The sequence below is a fragment of the Callorhinchus milii genome, unplaced genomic scaffold (genome assembly GCF_018977255.1).
Source record: "Callorhinchus milii isolate IMCB2004 unplaced genomic scaffold, IMCB_Cmil_1.0 Scaffold26, whole genome shotgun sequence".
In the NCBI taxonomy this organism is placed as follows: domain Eukaryota; kingdom Metazoa; phylum Chordata; class Chondrichthyes; order Chimaeriformes; family Callorhinchidae; genus Callorhinchus; species Callorhinchus milii.
In genome coordinates this window covers 5,516,681-5,534,766 of record NW_024704767.1, presented here as the reverse complement: position 1 = coordinate 5,534,766, position 18,086 = coordinate 5,516,681, and the positions used below count along the sequence as shown (strand labels likewise).

The following is an 18,086-nucleotide window of genomic DNA, read 5'->3' as shown; positions in this document are numbered from 1 at the left end:
ATGCTCCAGAGAAGCAATGTGAGACCAATTCTCTCGGCTCCATTCACTCCCTGCAGCTTGTGGACAGGACCTCTGTCAAAACATGCCATTGACAGCACATGGAATCTGCATCAGCAAATCTTCACGTTAATGAGTTCAGCCAAAAAAAGACAAACAGCAACAAAAAAAAGTCTTTCAACGTCTTGAAGAAAATAAGAGAATGGAACGAGGCAAACTGGCGTTATTTGTCTCTCCCTCTCTCTGAGAGTTATTGGTATTCTCAAACAACTGCCTAGGAATGGGTTGTGGAGCAGAAGCTCTTGTTGATTAGACCCCCCCCCCCACACACACACACAAACGGTATATACAGCATTGGTATTTTAATTTCTAGGACCCATTGACTCTATGGTCGTGTTTCCGTTTTGTTTTTAATTAAGAAGACCGTCTCGAAAATGTGTTTTGCCAACAAAATATAATATCGAAATAATACATAAAATATCATTGAGTGGAGGACGGATCCTGGGATATCAGTGATATCAATCAAGGGGGCTGGAAAAATGGAAACTGCGCCGGAATATTCACTTTTTCTCATAAGGATCTTGGAAGAGCTGGATGCAAACCACAGCACGGTTTCTTACCAGGATCTGTGCAAACTGCTGTGTGCTCGGTTTGACTTAACTCATCTGGCAAAGCTGAGAAGCCTCCTCTTTTACACAGCTTGCCTGGACCCTAATTTCCCAGCCACTCTGTTCAAAGAGAAATTGAGGTGCACAGTGGATGACCAACAGTCTAAGAAGATCATGGTCGCCGCTGATATAGTCACCATGTTCAACCTGATCCAGATGAACGGCGGGGCTGCTAAGGAAAAACTGCCTCATCGTCGCCAGCATAAGGTTAGGAGAAATGAGTCTTTTGAATCGTGCCGCTCAGACACCGAAATCTGCAGAATCAGGTCGATGGATTATGCATCCAAATGCAGCTCTGTGGACAGGGACGAGTGCAGTGATCACTCCACATCCAGAACTTCCACTATTTGCACCACATCCGACTGTAAGGACTGCCAGAGACTCATCTGCACTTCTGACCCCAATTTCTTCTTGGAAGTCAGGGATGAGGGGCTCGACGGCGACAAGGGCCGAGCAGCCTCGCTTGACCGATTGCAGAGGTCGCCAACTTTCAACTGCATCAACCCGCCGCCATGTGTCATGCAAACCACCTACTTCCCCATGGATCCGGACCAGGAGTCCCTGTCTGATCAGGACTCCCTGCCCAGGAAAACTGACAGGAATGGGACCTTTGACTCGAGCGATGAGCCTTTCATCATTAACCCCTGCTTGCAAAGCAGGACCGTGTTCAGCGATGAACTCCAGGACCTCCTCCCCTGCGTTCCTAAGTTGATCCCGATTAGGAAAGATTCGGAGGATGAGTATCAGGGGCCCCACACTCGAAAGAACGGCCCACGTTTCTCCAGCTTTTTCAGCAATAGCTTTGAATTGCCGTACAGCAACCCTTACTGCGATTCGGTGCGATCAACCAGTCAAGAAAAGAGGTACGTCAAGCACGAGAGTTTGGACGATCTTCAAGGATCTACCTACTTTGGGCCAAGCACCATAGCGCAGGAGCCAAGGCGCTTTCCTGGGAAGCCAAGCAAGCAATCAGCCTGGCCCGTCAAGAGCTGGAGCCTCAACAACGAGGAAGTTGAGGACTTCGACAAATCTTTCTTCACTGGAAAAGCCAACGAGAAAAGCCACGGTTACCAGAGCGGTGCCAAACAACAGGAGTTGGTCACAGGCGGTCGGCAGAGACTGGGCAAGGAGTTGATCAGCACCATGGACAGAGCCCAGCCCCAGTCTTACCAGCGCCCCAAAGGCAAGTCCAACCTCAAACAACAGGCTGACAAACCCTATGGGCGTCAGGCCAACGAGTACAGCAAGCCCCAAGCAGACTTGGTGGGGCAGAGCTCCAGGGAGAACCCGAGGAAGCTGAAGGACACGAGCGTTAACTGCATCTCACAGATCCTGAATTTTGACCACAGCTCCAGCGTGGGCACTCAGACCGACCAGGCGGCGCGCCGCAAGCGGAAAGACGCGGGCAGCGTCGGTCACGGCAAATATGGGGAGAAAGTGCCCCTCAAGCAGTCCGACGAGGAGGAGTCGGAAGGTCTGAGCGACGACATCAGTGACATTTTCAGGTTCCTGGACGACATGAGCGTCAGCGGCTCCACGGGGCTCCTGCAGTCCTGCTACAACAGCAGCGGCTCGCTGTCCCGCCTGCCCAGGTCTGACTGCGAGAGCACCCCAGAGCGCACCCCGCAGCTCAGGGTCGGGCCGGGCGCCTCTCGCAAGGACCTGTTGGACAGGGCGCGTTTGGCCCACGACCAGCCCGGCGGCAGGCCAGGCGATCCCGGCGACGAGGAGCTGAAGATGAGCGTGTGCAAACTGGTGCTGAGGATCGGCGAGATCGAGAGGAAGCTGGAGAGCCTGTCCGGTGTCCGAGACGAGATCTCCCAGGTGTTGGTCAAGCTGAACAAGCTGGACGAGAAGATCCAGGAGCCGCAGCCACCGCCACCGGCGCCACTGACACTGGACAAGTTCAACAGCGAGGGTCAAGCCGAGAGCCACGGCCACAACCACAGCTCCTCTCCAGGCAATGCCCAGCGCCAAGCGTCCGAGACGGGGGTCAAGGCGGAGAGCGCCTGCCAGCGCCCCAGCTCCGACACCAGCCAGAGCAATAGTAACAGCGCCAGCGCCAGCGCCAGCAACAGCGAGAGCCTCCGCATCAAAGCCCTGAAAAAGAGTCTGTTCGTGCGGAGGTCGTCCAGGTCTTTGACCGAGGAAAACAGCAACACCGAGTCCAAGATCGCCAGCATCTCCAACTCCCCGCATGACTGGAGAGCCGCGGGTTACGCCAATGAGTCGGTTATCACACTGGAGGAGAGCAAAGCTCGAGTGCAGGCAGAGTGTAAGGACTGGCACCGGAAATCCAGAGAGGTATTCAACTACTTTATGGTAACGATTTGACCATCTCTTTCCTCGCTCGCTACCCTCCACCCCTCCCCCTCCCATCCCTTTTTTTTTGTTTTTTTTTACTGGAAAAACGCTGATTGGATGAATGATGGTGGTCCATGGCCTTTTGAGATGCTCACGGTAAAAGGGACACCTTTCCGGGCACATGTTGGAGCAGTTCATTTGGTATTCTGGCACCAATGTCATTTCCAAACGAGCGCAATAGAGAATCTTGATGATTCATATCTTGCAGATATAGAGTATGATGATTCATATCTTGCAGGACATACAATATAAATATGTCAAGCATCCCCCACAGAATGACAAACTTGAAGGTGCAATATTTGTCCTATCTATGTCAGGCATCATTTAGAAGTGAGGGTTGTTAGTTGGCACCATGTCCTTAGAGATTAATCACTGATGTAAACAACACAAAGGGTCCCAGGTTCAATTCTTGAGTGGTGTTACTGGGTACATCTGCGCAATCAGATATGCCTACGAAACGTTTTGCCTACAAATACACTTGAATCCACTTTACAGTATATTCTGCGAAGCGTTTTGAGACATCGCAACAACATGATACGGCGCTATATCAAATGCAAGGATTATTATTATTAACCTCTCTGATGTCAAGCTAATTGATCATCTGATTTACAACTTCATTGTTGATCCAATAAGATCTTATTTTTTATTTGGTACATTGTAGAGACCTTGTGAAATTCTCGCACAATTAAATACATAATGTCTTACACCTTAGCCTCAATCAGTAGTTTTATTCTATGCTTAAGGAACAAGTTGAGGATGTGGCCTGTCTTTCATCGACCCACGTTGGCGTGAGAACTGTCACAGAACGGGTTATAATGATCCCCAGTATTTTTCACCAAGGTAACAATCTGGCAGGTCTATGATTCATAAATCATAGGTCTGACTTTTTTTGAAGATTGGAATCATGTTGGTCATCTTTGTGTACCATGAGATGTTCAAAATTTCCACCAGTGTAAAGTGTACACCAGTATACATTTACTCTCTCTCTATATATATATATATATATATATGGATTTGGGTGTATTACATGTAGGTCTAGAATCTAGATAGATTATAAAAATAAAATTGGGTTGATTCAGTGTAGAAAGTCGTCACATTCTCTGATGGAGTTAAAAAATTTGTATCGTATTCACTACTTCTGATTCTATTTCATCACTAACATCTGGACATTTCTATCATTTTAATTGGAGTAACATATTATTTCATTAGTTTTGCCTAATTATAGAAAAAAACTTGCATTTCTACAGCTCCCATAACATTGAAACATCTCAGTGTTTCACAGTAATTATTGTGAAGCGTAATGACTGTTTTGCAAACATAAGCAACCATTTTGCACATTAGAAAGTCCCACTCACAGACTTGATTTGGAAGGTTATTGGCCGGGACACCAGGAGCAAGTCCTTCTCTTTTTCATGGTGGCATGGGACCTGAAGAATAAACACATAGCATCAGATTTTAACATCTCATCTGAAGAACAGAAATTCTAACAATGCAGCAGCACAGCATTTCCCAGTACCTCACTAAAGTCAGCCTAGATTATGATCTCAAGTCCCATTATGGGATTTGAACCCACAACCTTCTGATCAGGAGGCAAGATTGCTAAATTGAGCCAAGATGATACTTTTAGATCAATTTTCCACCATGGGAGCAGTTATGGTCTTGTAGCAGATTTCCACCTTTCCAGGTTGTTCTCATAATGGTATGTGAAATTTAAATGTCCTTTTTTCCATACCACTATGCCAATGTTGGATATGAAATAATTAATTCAATGTCTGTCACAAAGTTGTCTATATTGATCAAGTATCACTGAATGATTAACTGCTGTACACAGTGTGCCAAGTGACTGTCAGAATTAGATTGAACTGAGGAATATCCTTTGGTTTTTTTTCTGTCAGAGAATTTAAACATATGAACAAAGACTTTAATTGAACAAACACAAATCCAGTCACCTTGAGATGAAGAGATCTCCGCCGTAGCAATATTCCACGTGTCATCCATACATTACAATTTGTGCGGAAGCTTCACAGCTCAGGTAATAATGACTACACCCAATTTTCATTAGGACACAGAATCACTGGATATCTTACCAGAGTTGTCATATCAGCACTGATACACAGCTTGGCTTTCATATGCATTGTGAAATAATTTGAGTTTGACAATGTTTGTTATGTAGGTATATTATCTCCAGCAGTGTCTGGGTTTAGTGGTAGTTAGCACGTCTACATTTAATAAAACATCAGGGCAGGCATTATGCAGCAAAATGAGTCAGGAGCACATTTATGTTGGCTGATCATGTTACTATGCAGGATGGGATGACAGTGTCTCTCTATGTGTCTGCTCAAATACCTGAATGGAGTGTGATTTCCATCACAGGCAGGTAGAATAGTGGGGCAGAAAGATAAGCAAAGTTTGTTTTTTTAAAAAGGTAGAAAAATATAACCATCTATGATTGCAGTGTAAGAAGAGGAGATGCGCTGATTGTAGTTTCTTATGTTGATGTTTAGTCAGCACTAGGAAAGTGATGACGTTCATTGGAACTAGAGTGAGGAAAGTCACACTGCTTCACTAACCCTGGGAATGTAATATAAATGAAGTATTAAACCTCTGATTTGCCAATTGCAAGCAGGGAACAAAGTCTGCTCTATCTATCCTCTCAACTCTGTCATTAAGTGATTACGACGTTTTTGCGGGTTTCGTTCATTATGTTTAACGATACTGATAGCAATCTCATCAGTCTTGTGTTGCGTTTATTATTGCTGGGAGCGAAGTTGGTGGACCACAGGGGAGAAAAATCAGTGTGATTGTGGCCATCACGTTTATAGGGCACTGATGTAAATCCCACTGCTCAAGAGATTTGTGATTCATGCTGCCTGAGCTCCCATTTATACTGTGTATTCGCTGATGAATGTTTTTGATTCATTGCCATATGTGCAGGTCTTGTAGAAGCACAAACGAGAAAAGAGCCTGATCAACATTATAGAAATGCACTTATTCTGTGGTCAGGTTGAAGATCTACAATATTATTATTTTAGATGTAGAATTTGACATATTCAGGCCATGATATCATTAGCACATATATGCTCTTTTGTTTCTTTTTAGTTTACAATCATCCTCATTCATGCCAAAATATTTTTGCATTATTTTGATTGGGGTGTTTTTCGAGTGACTGATATGGACATGTGATCTTCACCAAGGAGATTTGACAGTGCAGATCAATGCTAACTATCCACTGCATTATTAAACAAGGATGTACTTGTAAATCTCTTTATTGCTTGAGTGCTGGATATCTGAGGCACAAAATGATTCATGATTTTCTTTTTATGAACATAATGTGAATTTGACTTTTTAAAAAAATTCAGCTTAAATGGAACCGTATTTCTGAGTCCTCTGGTCTATAACACGAACGTTACAGTGTCTTCATAACTTTTGAGGAGACATAGATTTCCTTTGCTCATTAGCTTCCTCTGAATCATTTATAAAACTGGTCTTCAATTTCTGAGCCTTTCATTGTCACAGGTATAAATCTGGCTTGTGTGTGCAGTATGATGTTTAGGTTTCCAAAGATATCATTCTGTTTTCTTATTTTTTGAGATTCATGAGCCTCTTGTTACTATTGCAATTACATGATAGGTTCAGTTCAGAAACTTTCATTGATTTGATCTCATCCTTCCAGAATGTCCACACTATCATCTCCACACATCAACTGTTTCTTAATTGTTTATTGTTTTTTAGAATGTTTCTGATCTTAGTTCCTTTACATGTGAACCTGTGACTCTGCTCTGTTGCTTGTATATCTGAAGCATTAATATATACGTTTGCTTTTTCTGTCCCATTAAATGTGCCTCAAATATAGCCTATCAGAAATGTCCCTTTTTTGAGGTTGAAGAGCCTCAGCTATGTACCTCATCTCTCCAACACTCTTGTGACTTATTTTTCAGTCTTGGCAAGCAGCAGTTCCTGGATTAAACAATATTTGATTAGGTCCAACACATTGAGAACCGATGTGGAACTGTTAATATTCTAGTATGTTCATATTAATAATACACTAATACACTACACTATTACATTAATACATGGATGTGACCACACACTGTGAAATACACCCTTGGTGCCAGAAAGCTCTTTGACGTGAGGGAAGAAATAGTTTTTCTGTAACACACCTGGATCGTGCAAAGACTTGAGAAGTAGATGCTGAGCAAATTCCTGCCCACAGGTGGAGCTGGTTAATGATGTTTAACTATATTTTCTGTGGTTTAAATTTTAAGATTTCTTCTTATTTAATGTTGTAACAATTTTGTAATCGACATTCGGGTTTGGAAGGACTGGTCCTGAGGGTGGACTTAATGACACACCCAGACTGAAGGGACAGACTGGTTTCCAGAGTGTTTTTTTACAGTGTGACTCGTTGCAATATGCTGTGCACGAAACATTCCTACATGCTGTGTACCTCTGGGTATTTTATGCTCTCCCTCTTAAATAATTCTAGTACAGATGATATGCTACTGAGAAAGCAGGAATTGCGTATGTATGTATACTATGTCTGTAACCAAGGACAAACAATTCCTTTGATTTTCAGTGTGTGTGGTTTCGGGTGCATTCATCCACTGTTCCCTGCAACACAATATAACAGAAAAGAAAATCCCGTATTTAGGAAAGCACATTTGAAGCTCAGTTTAAAACTTAAACAATTTATGCCCAAACAAAATCACCCAGATTGTACAATTCACCTGCCCTTTATGAACAACATTGCAGTGAATGATGTCCTACCTGCTGGGAGCTGTAATCAGATCACAGATGGAGATCCATATTCGATGTACAACTCGAATCATGCACACTTGATCCCCTTGACAAAACCAATGAGAACTGTGGGTCATTCTTATTGTTAGCAAAAGCTGTTCAGTGTTGCCTGCCTTTCAATGTGGAATTTTTGATACCCCGTAGGTAACTAATACCTGTGAGGCAATTTGCCACTGTGGCAAAATACAGTACTTTGACTTTGTCAAAATGCCCTTCTTGCAATTTGTTCCAGTTTATAGATGTGTCCAGATTGTAAGTGAACATTTTAGAGCAGCCCCACCATAAAAACTAGACATTCCAGCAGAACCACATTTGTTTCTGAGTTCTAGAGGATTCTCTATTCTCCAATGAATTCAATTGCAAATTTATATTACTATAAACATAATAATACTTGAAGTTAGTATAGTGCCTTATCACATTGTCAAAGTCCTGTAAAATGTAGTTATTGTGCATTTTGTACAGAAACACTTTTTAAAATATTGAAAGTATATAATTCACAAGTCTGGCATCAGTGATCTGTGGATAAACAATGGGCAATTTACTTCCTTAGAATGTAATTTGCATATGCAGATTAACTCAGATATTATAAATTAGTATTTGTTATGAAAGCCAATATAGTAACTATTCCTTGCAGGGACTGCGTTATTAGGATATATGATTAATGCTCGTGAGTTCAATCTGCTTCGCATAATTTTTTAAGTGACTATACAGTTCATGTTTCGTAATGACAATTATTTTCATAATACATAAAAGTTAGCTGTCTAATTAAATCAATTTCCAAATGTAAATTGGGCATAATTCATACCAAGCTGTTGTGGTACCCCAATTGTATACCAAGTGTGCTCTTCAAGGTGTTATCGACTTGGAAAGCAAACTATTTTTAGTCAAACCTAATTAGCAGATATAAATTATGTCTAGTGAGTATTATTAATTCATCTATTGCTAATAGTGTAACATTCACTCTCTTACTTTTAGGATTAGGGCATTTTTAATTAACGTAATCTATAATTTAATTTAATATGCTCTATGGTTATTTTTGTTTAAATGATTTGTCACAGGATTTTATTCTCAAATGGTCTTTTTCAAAAAAAAGTGTAACAAAGTCCAGAAACCACAGCTCTCAGCACACCCAGCAGGATCTCTAAAGGTACAGTTATAAATAAGAATGTATCTTCACTGTTCGTACATAGAATTCCATACAAAGAATCCAGAGCAGTAACATTGGAGTCACTGGGGCTCTACTCGTCTATTTTGATGTTTATACGCCACATGATCCTTTATTTATCCTTATTTACATCCCCCTCCCCTCCCATGCATCCCCAATATTCTTTTATTGCATTCTGTCTCGGATTTGTTCAACATAATAATGATGATAATCCTTGCATTTGATATGTAGTTGTCTCAAAGCACTATAAAGGGTAGTAATTTTGTATTTTCTCAGCAATACTCCACAAACAACTGTAAGTGAGGACCAATTTTATTGATTAAAAACAGTAGTTACTGGGAACGCTCAGCAGGTCAGGCAGCATCTATGGAGAGAGGAAAGTGAGTTAACATTTCAGATCAATGACCTTTCGTCAGAACTGTGGGATGTTGGAAGGGAGCAGTTTATAAGGACGAGCTGAGAAGGCAGCGGGGAAAGTCAGACAAAGGAAAGAATTAGGTGGAGGACAGATGCTGAGATCAATAGTGGGAGATTATAGAAAGAAAAGATGTGTCTGAGACCTAGAGGATGTGTGAATGGTTATAGAAGAAGGGGAGTGGGGAGGCAAGGCCGAGAGAAGATAGGAGCTGCGTTTAGAGATCTGAATTGTTTAAAATCAATGTTGCGGTCAGAGGGCTATAAGGTGCCTTTTATTTGGGGCTGTAATTTTGCCTTTGATTTTGGGGATTGTTGTCCAGGCCACTGGGAGAAATGCCAGTTATAAGTTTTTGAAACGGATAAATTCAGGGAAACATCTGCATTATTAAAGCCTCAAAATTCCACTTAGTTTTGCCTGTAATACCATTTTGTTTTAAATGTTAAGGTTGCACAGAATTGTGAAAATTCAGTATCTTAAATTCAGTCTTAATGGAAGCTAGTTTTAGGAAGAACTTTCCAATTTAATGAATGAATTAAAGAAATGGCACTCTCTTATATTGTGAGACAAAATGGTTTTGCAGTCTGAGACCAGACGGAATTTCAGGCCTTATATCTGTAACTTCCAATCCTGTGTCTCATTATAAGAAAATATGTTTACTGAATGTTCTAATAATGCTGAAAAAATTACTGTCTGTGCAATTGATAATCTTACTAAAGAATTTGTAATTAAATCACATTTATGTAACTGTAATTCCAACACAGAGCACTGAGCTACTCTCTCATGGGTACAGATGGTTCAGGCATCAATCAGTGTGTCCAGTGGGAGTCTGACTCATATATTCCCAGTGACCTTGCGTAATATCAGTAGTTCCAAACCCCGGCAGCATAAGCAAGAATGCTTACACTCAACACTGTCATAACAGATTGCCCGAATGGATTTGCCTACCTTAAAATAATTTCAAATGCTTCAACTCGTGGGACTCAGTTGTGAGTTAGCTCAGTCACACCTTGTGCACCCACAATCTTACTTTCTGCTATTTCTGCCTTTCTATTTCTACCATGAATGCAGAGACAACATTTGTACACTGTTTTGCCATTCACGTCTACAAACAGGGGCTGCAATTTTTTAATTTTTCAAAATTTATATGAAGGAATCATTTTACTTCTGAATTCAATTTCCATTTTGCACTAACAATAAACTATACCAGAGGACAGTGTGTTAATCATGTATAACTGGAAGCAAGGACCTAATTTTAAAAGGGTCATTTGTGGGACAAAGAGTCTCAGTGTCCATCAGCCTGATCATTAATAAGTTTGAAAAAATAGTTATAATTATTATCTATTTTTTCAAACTTATTAAATTGGAGAACAAATTTGGGTTTAATTGGATAGAAAAGATTGGTGGATAATGGTTCAAAATTCAACTGATTTGATTAATACAGTATCACCATGAAAGGCAATGATGTGTGTGACTTATTTTTTTGATAGATATTACTTTATTTTTCTCCGCCACTGGTCATTTAGTTGCATTTCACCCTTTCCAATTCTTCTCTTACAGACAGATAGGCGATATGTAATTTCACAGTCTCACAAACCGTCTAAGCCAGCGAAAGATTCCCTTCTGATCGAACAAGTCTTCAGCCCACATGTTTACCCCAATTCCATGAAGTCACACATGAAGAGCAATCCACTGTACACAGATCTCCGACTGACAGAACTGGTTGAGCAAAAGCGCCCTCATCCATCATGGACAATTGAAGAATACAACAGACATGCAAGTGATAAAGCAAAGTTAGCTGCTTTGGAAATTCAGGTGAGTAACACCTCTCCTTTCATTGTTGGTTCGCTTGGTGCGGACAGTGTTGTTTCAATTTCCATCTGGAAATCGTTGCTTCTTAGTCTTTTTCAAATCAAAGCATCTGACAATGCTGGACTAACAACAACGACGATGTTCATTTATATAGTGCCCTTCACACCGGACAATGTCTCGGAGCGCTTGATAATTCCTAATAATTACTATTAAGTGTAGTGTAGTTTCTGTGCGCAAACATACCAGCCAGTTGCGCCAGTAATGTGCCACAAACAGCAGTGAGTTGAATGACCATTTCATGATTTGGAAGATTGTTGGCCATGACACCATTGGAAACAGCCATGTCTTTTTTTATCCTCTGAATAATTCAATGGAACCTTTAACATCCCACTGAACAGCCATGAAGTTATTATTTAAATATCTGTTCCTGAAACAATTTTATTTGGGTCTAAATGCATACTCATTAATCATTAATTTAATCTGTAAATGCTCATCTACAGCTCAACAGATGCATATTACTTTTAGTTTATCACACATTATCCTGGATAAATCATGAATGACTCATAATGCCTTCAATACAAGGGTGTCAGGAGGGTGTCATCTCTTTACTAGTGACAACCTTACAGATGGCGATCTCATTTATCCTCTATGCCCAAGTCCCCACAAGCCCTGCAAACAAAGATGTAGCGATGCTTACATTTCACACAGGTTATAGTTGAAGAAATTTTGGAATTCTGAAGCAACCATTTTGATGCCTGACTAGGCAGATTGGACCATGTATCCCGGTGAAATGTGCACACAGAATGCTAGTTTGTATATTCCACAGCACAGTTACGGAGAAGGATATTCATTCAGATGAGATTCTGAGCTTCAAGTTTTTCTAATGAAGGATGGGCAAGGCTGGCAGAGCCTGGCTGCAGTCCCTGACTGCAATGTGGAGAAGCCACATGTTCATCTGATGTTTTTTCATATTGTTACCCTGAGTAAGAAAAAGCAGATTCATCTCAGCAATGAGCTGCAGATTGTGTCCCATTTTATTTGCCTCTTAGTCTGTGAATTACAGCAAACAGAATCTTAGACATTACTGGTAATTATTTCACCTTTTTTCCTGTTTCTATACAATCATTAAAGACAGCATACACCCACTTAGACTCCTCCTTTATCATACCCTACAATGTAGTCCGCAAAAGAGAATGGGCAGAAATATTATCTTTTTTGGACAAAACCTTTCACACACTAGTTTCCTGGTGCAATATACAGTCAATGAAAATTCAACAGACGGAAATTTCTGTTTGGGCAATCTACTGTAGTGTCAAACTATGAATCATGGAGAGACTAGTTTCTATCCGGGGTACATTTATATTCCCACCTGTTCTTTCCTATAATGGTGCAGATGCCTATGTCAAAAACCCATGAAGCGTAAATAAGTGTGATTGAAACACATTTCTTTCCTTCTTGTGCTTGTGTTAATGTGACATGTGTCACTTTTACAATGCATTACCTACCTTGACAGTGTGAGTACGAACCTTTCTTGGCTTAGGTGTTTCTTAGCTTACATCCCCTTTGTGTGTCTTGCTGCTTGCTACTAGTTGAGGCATCAGAGGGCGGTGTGCTGCTGTGTGGGATTACTCGTAAGTACTGGCTCGGGGATGGAAATGTGCAGTAGGAAAAGGCTGTTTGATTTTACAGTCCACGTACAAACCGTGCCATAATGGATTTCTGCTGGAAACATTTAATTTCCCAATGGGAGATTCTGCACCGTTCCTTCCTCCCATCTGACCTAAAGTAAAATCGGTTGAAATTGAGAATATCTATCTTATGTCAATCATTTTTGAATGGTGGCCTTCTGGAATATAATGTTTTGATGAATCCAGTAGTTTGTCATCATGGATTGTGAGCATCTAGACATGCAGCAAGCGAAGTTTGAGATCCAGGGCCAATCTGTGAGGTGGATCTGTGGTGAAAAGAAAATCTCAGGAGGAAACTCTGAGGTTTGGGATGAATCTGCTGGAAGGCATTAGCTAGACTGTGCGTTTGAGAACACACATTCCTATATCTTGGATTCAGCAGCTAACCTGGTGAGAATGTAGAGTGTTAAGAATCTACAGCTGGTGGGTCACCATTCGATGGGCTGGCTTTGCTGTGCTCTGGAGGATGTGGCAATGCCTTCACAGGATTTATGTACTGCTGTGTTGCTCTCCAGCAGACCTATGGGGAAGAGGCAGGTATGGGTCAATGTTCCCTTCCTCCTGCATTATCAGAACATTTTAGAGGGTTGGATTGACATTCGGAGAGGCAAAAAATATAAAAGAGCAGGGAATTGGGGATTAGAGTAGTTAGCTACAATGGATAAATTGGCATCAGCATAGGCTCAATGGGCTGAATGGCCTCCTCTTATGCTGTAATTTCCATGACTCTAAGGAGACAGCATTATAAGTAAGCAGTCTGTAGCACCAGCTGCTTTAGTACTAACAAAGCTAATTGCAGGTGTGATTGAGAATCCAGTGAGAGTTGCCTTTGGGTTTTAACAGTGAAAGCAGGACTAGTCACCACACAGTCTTATAACAACTCGCTCACATAATCTAAAATCTTTTCTAAATTCTAAGCAGAATGTGCTCATTTTTTTCCATTGGTTTATTCTCACATTTTTCGCTAGGCAGAAACAAAACTGACAAAGAAACCCAGAAAAAAAACCGAATGATCCTTCACGACCTAAAATGCAGCGTTGAAATGGTCAGCAATTAACTCAGTCGCGGGAGGTTGCTGCCTTCCCATCAATAGTCAGCCACTGTTAGCAGCTCAGCTGAGGGAGAGGATAGGCTGACGTCCCAAACAATTGAGATAGGGAGAGCAAGTGTGTTAGAACTCTGCTATGGGAATCACTGGGAGAGCATCAAGCTCTCAGACTCTGCCATTTCCCAAAGTCTACTGCATCAGTACAATGGAGTGGGGTGGATGCATCAGTACAAGGGAACAGTGGGCTCCAAACATCAGGAGATCCATTAAGGGTCCAAGGTAAGGGTCTAATGGGACATTTACTGGGAGCCCAGTACCACTTGTGTTGGGGCTCTGGTCTTTCTCGACTCTTCCACAGTGTTCAGTCAGTCTTCAACTTTTCACAGTAACCTAAGACTTGAGCCATATATTTAAACTCAGAGCTGAGGGCTCAACAGTCGGTGTGAGGTACATTGTTTTTTTCCAGCAGGAGATAAAGTTTACAATCGTGTGGAGATTTTTCACCATTTAAATCCACTTTGAGCACCTTTGCAACTCTATGGTATAATCATAACGACAAGATAATGATTTCAGGTGCATCAGACGATTTATTGTTTCATTTCAGAACCAAGAATCCTTGAACCCAAATAACTTGGAATACTGGATGGAGGACATATATACACCAGGTTATGATTCCTTGTTAAAACGTAAAGAAGCTGAATTCAGAAGAGCAAAGATCTGCAAGATGGCTGCCTTAATTGTCGCAGCAGTTTGCACTGTCATTCTGGTAATTGTCGTCCCAATTTGCACAATGAAATCCTAATGCTTTTATATTCCGTCCATTAAATAAAGTGATTTAAAAAACAGGTCTTAGATGAATAGGTGCATTTTCGGTAGAGTTCATTTTGTGTGTTGTGTAAGTGGGTTAACAAGATTAGATACTGGGCTTTTTAAGGTAAATTTACAGTGATAGAACAAAATTATTGGAAAAATACCAAAATTCCAATTACTGGGACAAAGGTACTTTTTTTTAAAAGCCCTTTGAGAAACACAACACCCTTTTGACACCAAAAAAATAACAGATTTTGAGGGTTTTTTAAAATTTGTTCTGAAAATATTTGGAATTAAAGTGTTTTGTGGTTCAGTTTATTTTGTGTTTTCAATTTATAACAGTCGGTAGTGGAAATTTACAGGCAATTGCTTTTCCAGCTCCAGATTTTTAAAAAAATCGTGCACAGTATTTTGAAAGCTGTCAGTATTTACAACAGATATAAAGGTATCTGTGGATTCTGACTGACTGAACTTTAAAATCCGAGTTTTGAATGGACTTGTGTGCCCAGTTGCCATCAATATAAAATATTGCCTTTTACCTTAATTCTTCTCATTATTAGACATTTCTGAGAATTTTAAAATGTTCTAGTTATTGTCTTTTGTTGCAACATTCTGCCTTAAAATACTCAAATATTGTTTTACAAATATATTACAGATGTTCTATGCATCTGCAGGTATCATTCACTACACAAAGGGTTACAAAGGATAATTGCTACTTCTTTTAAGGAATGGAAAGAAACTCAGGGACATTCGTAGCCTCCAAGTACACAAGTCAATTCAATTGTGTGATTCAAGCTTCTTACAACTATTAAAAGTTCCCTCTCCCACAACTGCAATGTAAGAGAAATAAAAGCATTGATTTAATTTACTTTAAAAAGTTGTAATCTTTGTTGTGACTTATTTTAAAGTGTTATTTAATTTTTATATCAGATTAGCGGTGTTGCATAGAAGTCATTGTATAAATTGCAGCAATTTGATGGCGTTAGGCTGGTTCCCATGACCTGTAGCACTTGTAGTTATTGCATTCAGATATGCATTTATGCAAGAACTCAGGTTTGGGTTAAGCGCATGGGTGAAAACATCTTAAAAATTAAAGCAACTCTTAATGCTTAACTTTAAACTAAATAAGTCGTCTATTCTCCCATCAATTTTATAGTCTGTGAGAAGACATTGCTTTATCCATAATACAGGCAAAACTCAACCAATTTTGCTTGCAACACATATTGGAAAATAAAATTTCCTTGCAACTGTCATCCTGAAATAATATGAAAGTATGTTTTAAAGTGTCTAATCTTGTAATCCCTCCTGTGAAAACTGTGATGATTATAACTGAACTGAATAATTTTGTAATATAGTCACAAATGAATGTAAGCAATTCTTTGAGTGAATTGTACTTGAATGTATTAAAGTTATTCAAAGTATACTCAACTCTGATCTATGTGGTCGATGTAAATCATCTTATTTAATATGTCACTTTTAATAGCATAACTGAATGGTGAATATTGGATCATTCGTTAAAAAAGAATTCATGATTACTACATGGAAGGTCCTGAGAACAACAAGAACAACAACTTGGCCTTGTATAGGTAGTGCCCATCTCGCTGGGTAGCTTCTCGGAGTGTTTAACAGTGGCAGAGCCTGATGCCGAGCCGACTATAAGCACAGAGGAAGGGGAAGGTCTTCGAGGAAGGACAACCTAAAAGAGACAGTTTACAGATTGTTTACAGAGCTTGATTGTCACAGCTCAAGAAAACACCAATCAACAGGCTTGGAGGAGAGAGGTTTTTAAAAAAAATATATTATAATGCCTTTTGAAATGAAACATTAAACAGATAGATGAGGGTTTAACCAGGGGCAGAGCTCTGCACAACGAGCTAAGGCTAGTTTGATCTATGGAACATGAAATCAATTAGGAGGCCCTTGAGCCATGAGTAACTTTCTGGCTCTGACCACATGGGGAAATGCAGGTTTTTTTTTGCAGTTGTGCTTGAGAGAGTTTTTTCAGCTCTTAAATCAGTCTGTTGCCTGTGTTAGAGGTGCAATGCCTCCTTTACATTGCAACATGTTACCTCAACTGAGCACTTTTAACAATCCGAGAGTGCCACAGTCCTCGGCTGGACAAAAGTACTTATTTTTCCTGATTATTCTCCAGTTACACTTAGACTTGAATGCAGCATTTCCAGACAAAGTCTCTTCAAAGAGAAATGGTAAGTGCAATACAGTACTCGGGAAGACAAGAGGATTTTCTATGCTTCTTGTCTTGCATCCGGTTCCTGAATTCAGATCTTTCTGAACACGCACAAAAAAACTTTGATTCACTTAACGATTTACCCATTGAGTTGCTAGTCATCACTGGGTGATAAGGAAGGTAAAGTGTAAGATGAATTCAACATTTACTTACGTATCTTTTGTTAAAATTGTGAGGGGAGCGTTTACATACTCAAATGTCACTTCATAATAATCCTTGCATTTTAATATAGCACTTTTCACGTTCTCTAGACGTCTCAAATATGCTGTAAAGTGAATTGACTATATTTGTGGGCAAAACGCGGCAGCCAATTGCGCACAGCAGTTTCCCACAGTCGTAGATTGAAAATGACCAATTTTATTATTGTATTTTTTTGGAGGGATTATTATTGGGCGTGTGGAGTAAGGAAACTTGTCCAAGGTTTTGCCCTGCTTGTAATTGAACCCAGGTATCTCGCTTCCAAAGCGAGTGCTCTAACCACTGAGCAACAGGACTCCTCACTTGATCCCAATGTTGTCACCAATTACACGTCTGGTGCACATTAACGAGGTTAACCTTAAAAAATGGGAGTAATGTTAATGAATAAAACAAATTTTGGTGGTGGTAGGGTAGGTATGAAACATGCAGAAACCCATCACCATTTTTAAGAGTGTCCAAACCAGACTGGAAATTTCACATAAGTATATGTCACCTACACATGGAAATGTCCCTGTGTCTGCAATGGATTATGTGGTCTTCCTGGAGGGATGTGCCCTGTGTGCCACTGATGTTATGCAAATGACTGGAACATTTATGTTTCACCATCAAAAGCTACTTTCCCTTATTTCCTTCTTGCCTCAGGTTCTCCACTATTCCAATAGACAATCAGAAGTAAGATCTCTTTATCGCTGAATTTGTTTGATGGGAAACAAAAATAAATGTCATAATTAAATGGCCATGTGTGCGTGCCTCTCCCTTGAACAACAAGTGCATAGTCACAAGCCAGATAGTTTTTGGCAAGTTAATTGGAATCTGGCAAAGCATTAGGTGGCTGTGCATTGGGGCCGTAATGTAAATTCTCCATAAAAGAAGCAA

General features: G+C 40.4%; 1 protein-coding gene across 1 annotated transcript; it reads left to right on the top strand.

The window, feature by feature from the left end:
* The first annotated feature begins 327 nt into the window (after positions 1–327).
* Positions 328–16,140, top strand: minar1 (membrane integral NOTCH2 associated receptor 1). The gene is made up of 3 exons (XM_007907287.2): positions 328–2,969; positions 10,967–11,221; positions 14,559–16,140. The coding sequence occupies exons 1-3, from the start codon at positions 537–539 to the stop codon at positions 14,754–14,756; spliced, it is 2,886 nt and encodes a 961-aa protein (XP_007905478.2). The 5' UTR covers positions 328–536; the 3' UTR covers positions 14,757–16,140.
* Positions 16,141–18,086: the final 1,946 nt, after the last annotated feature.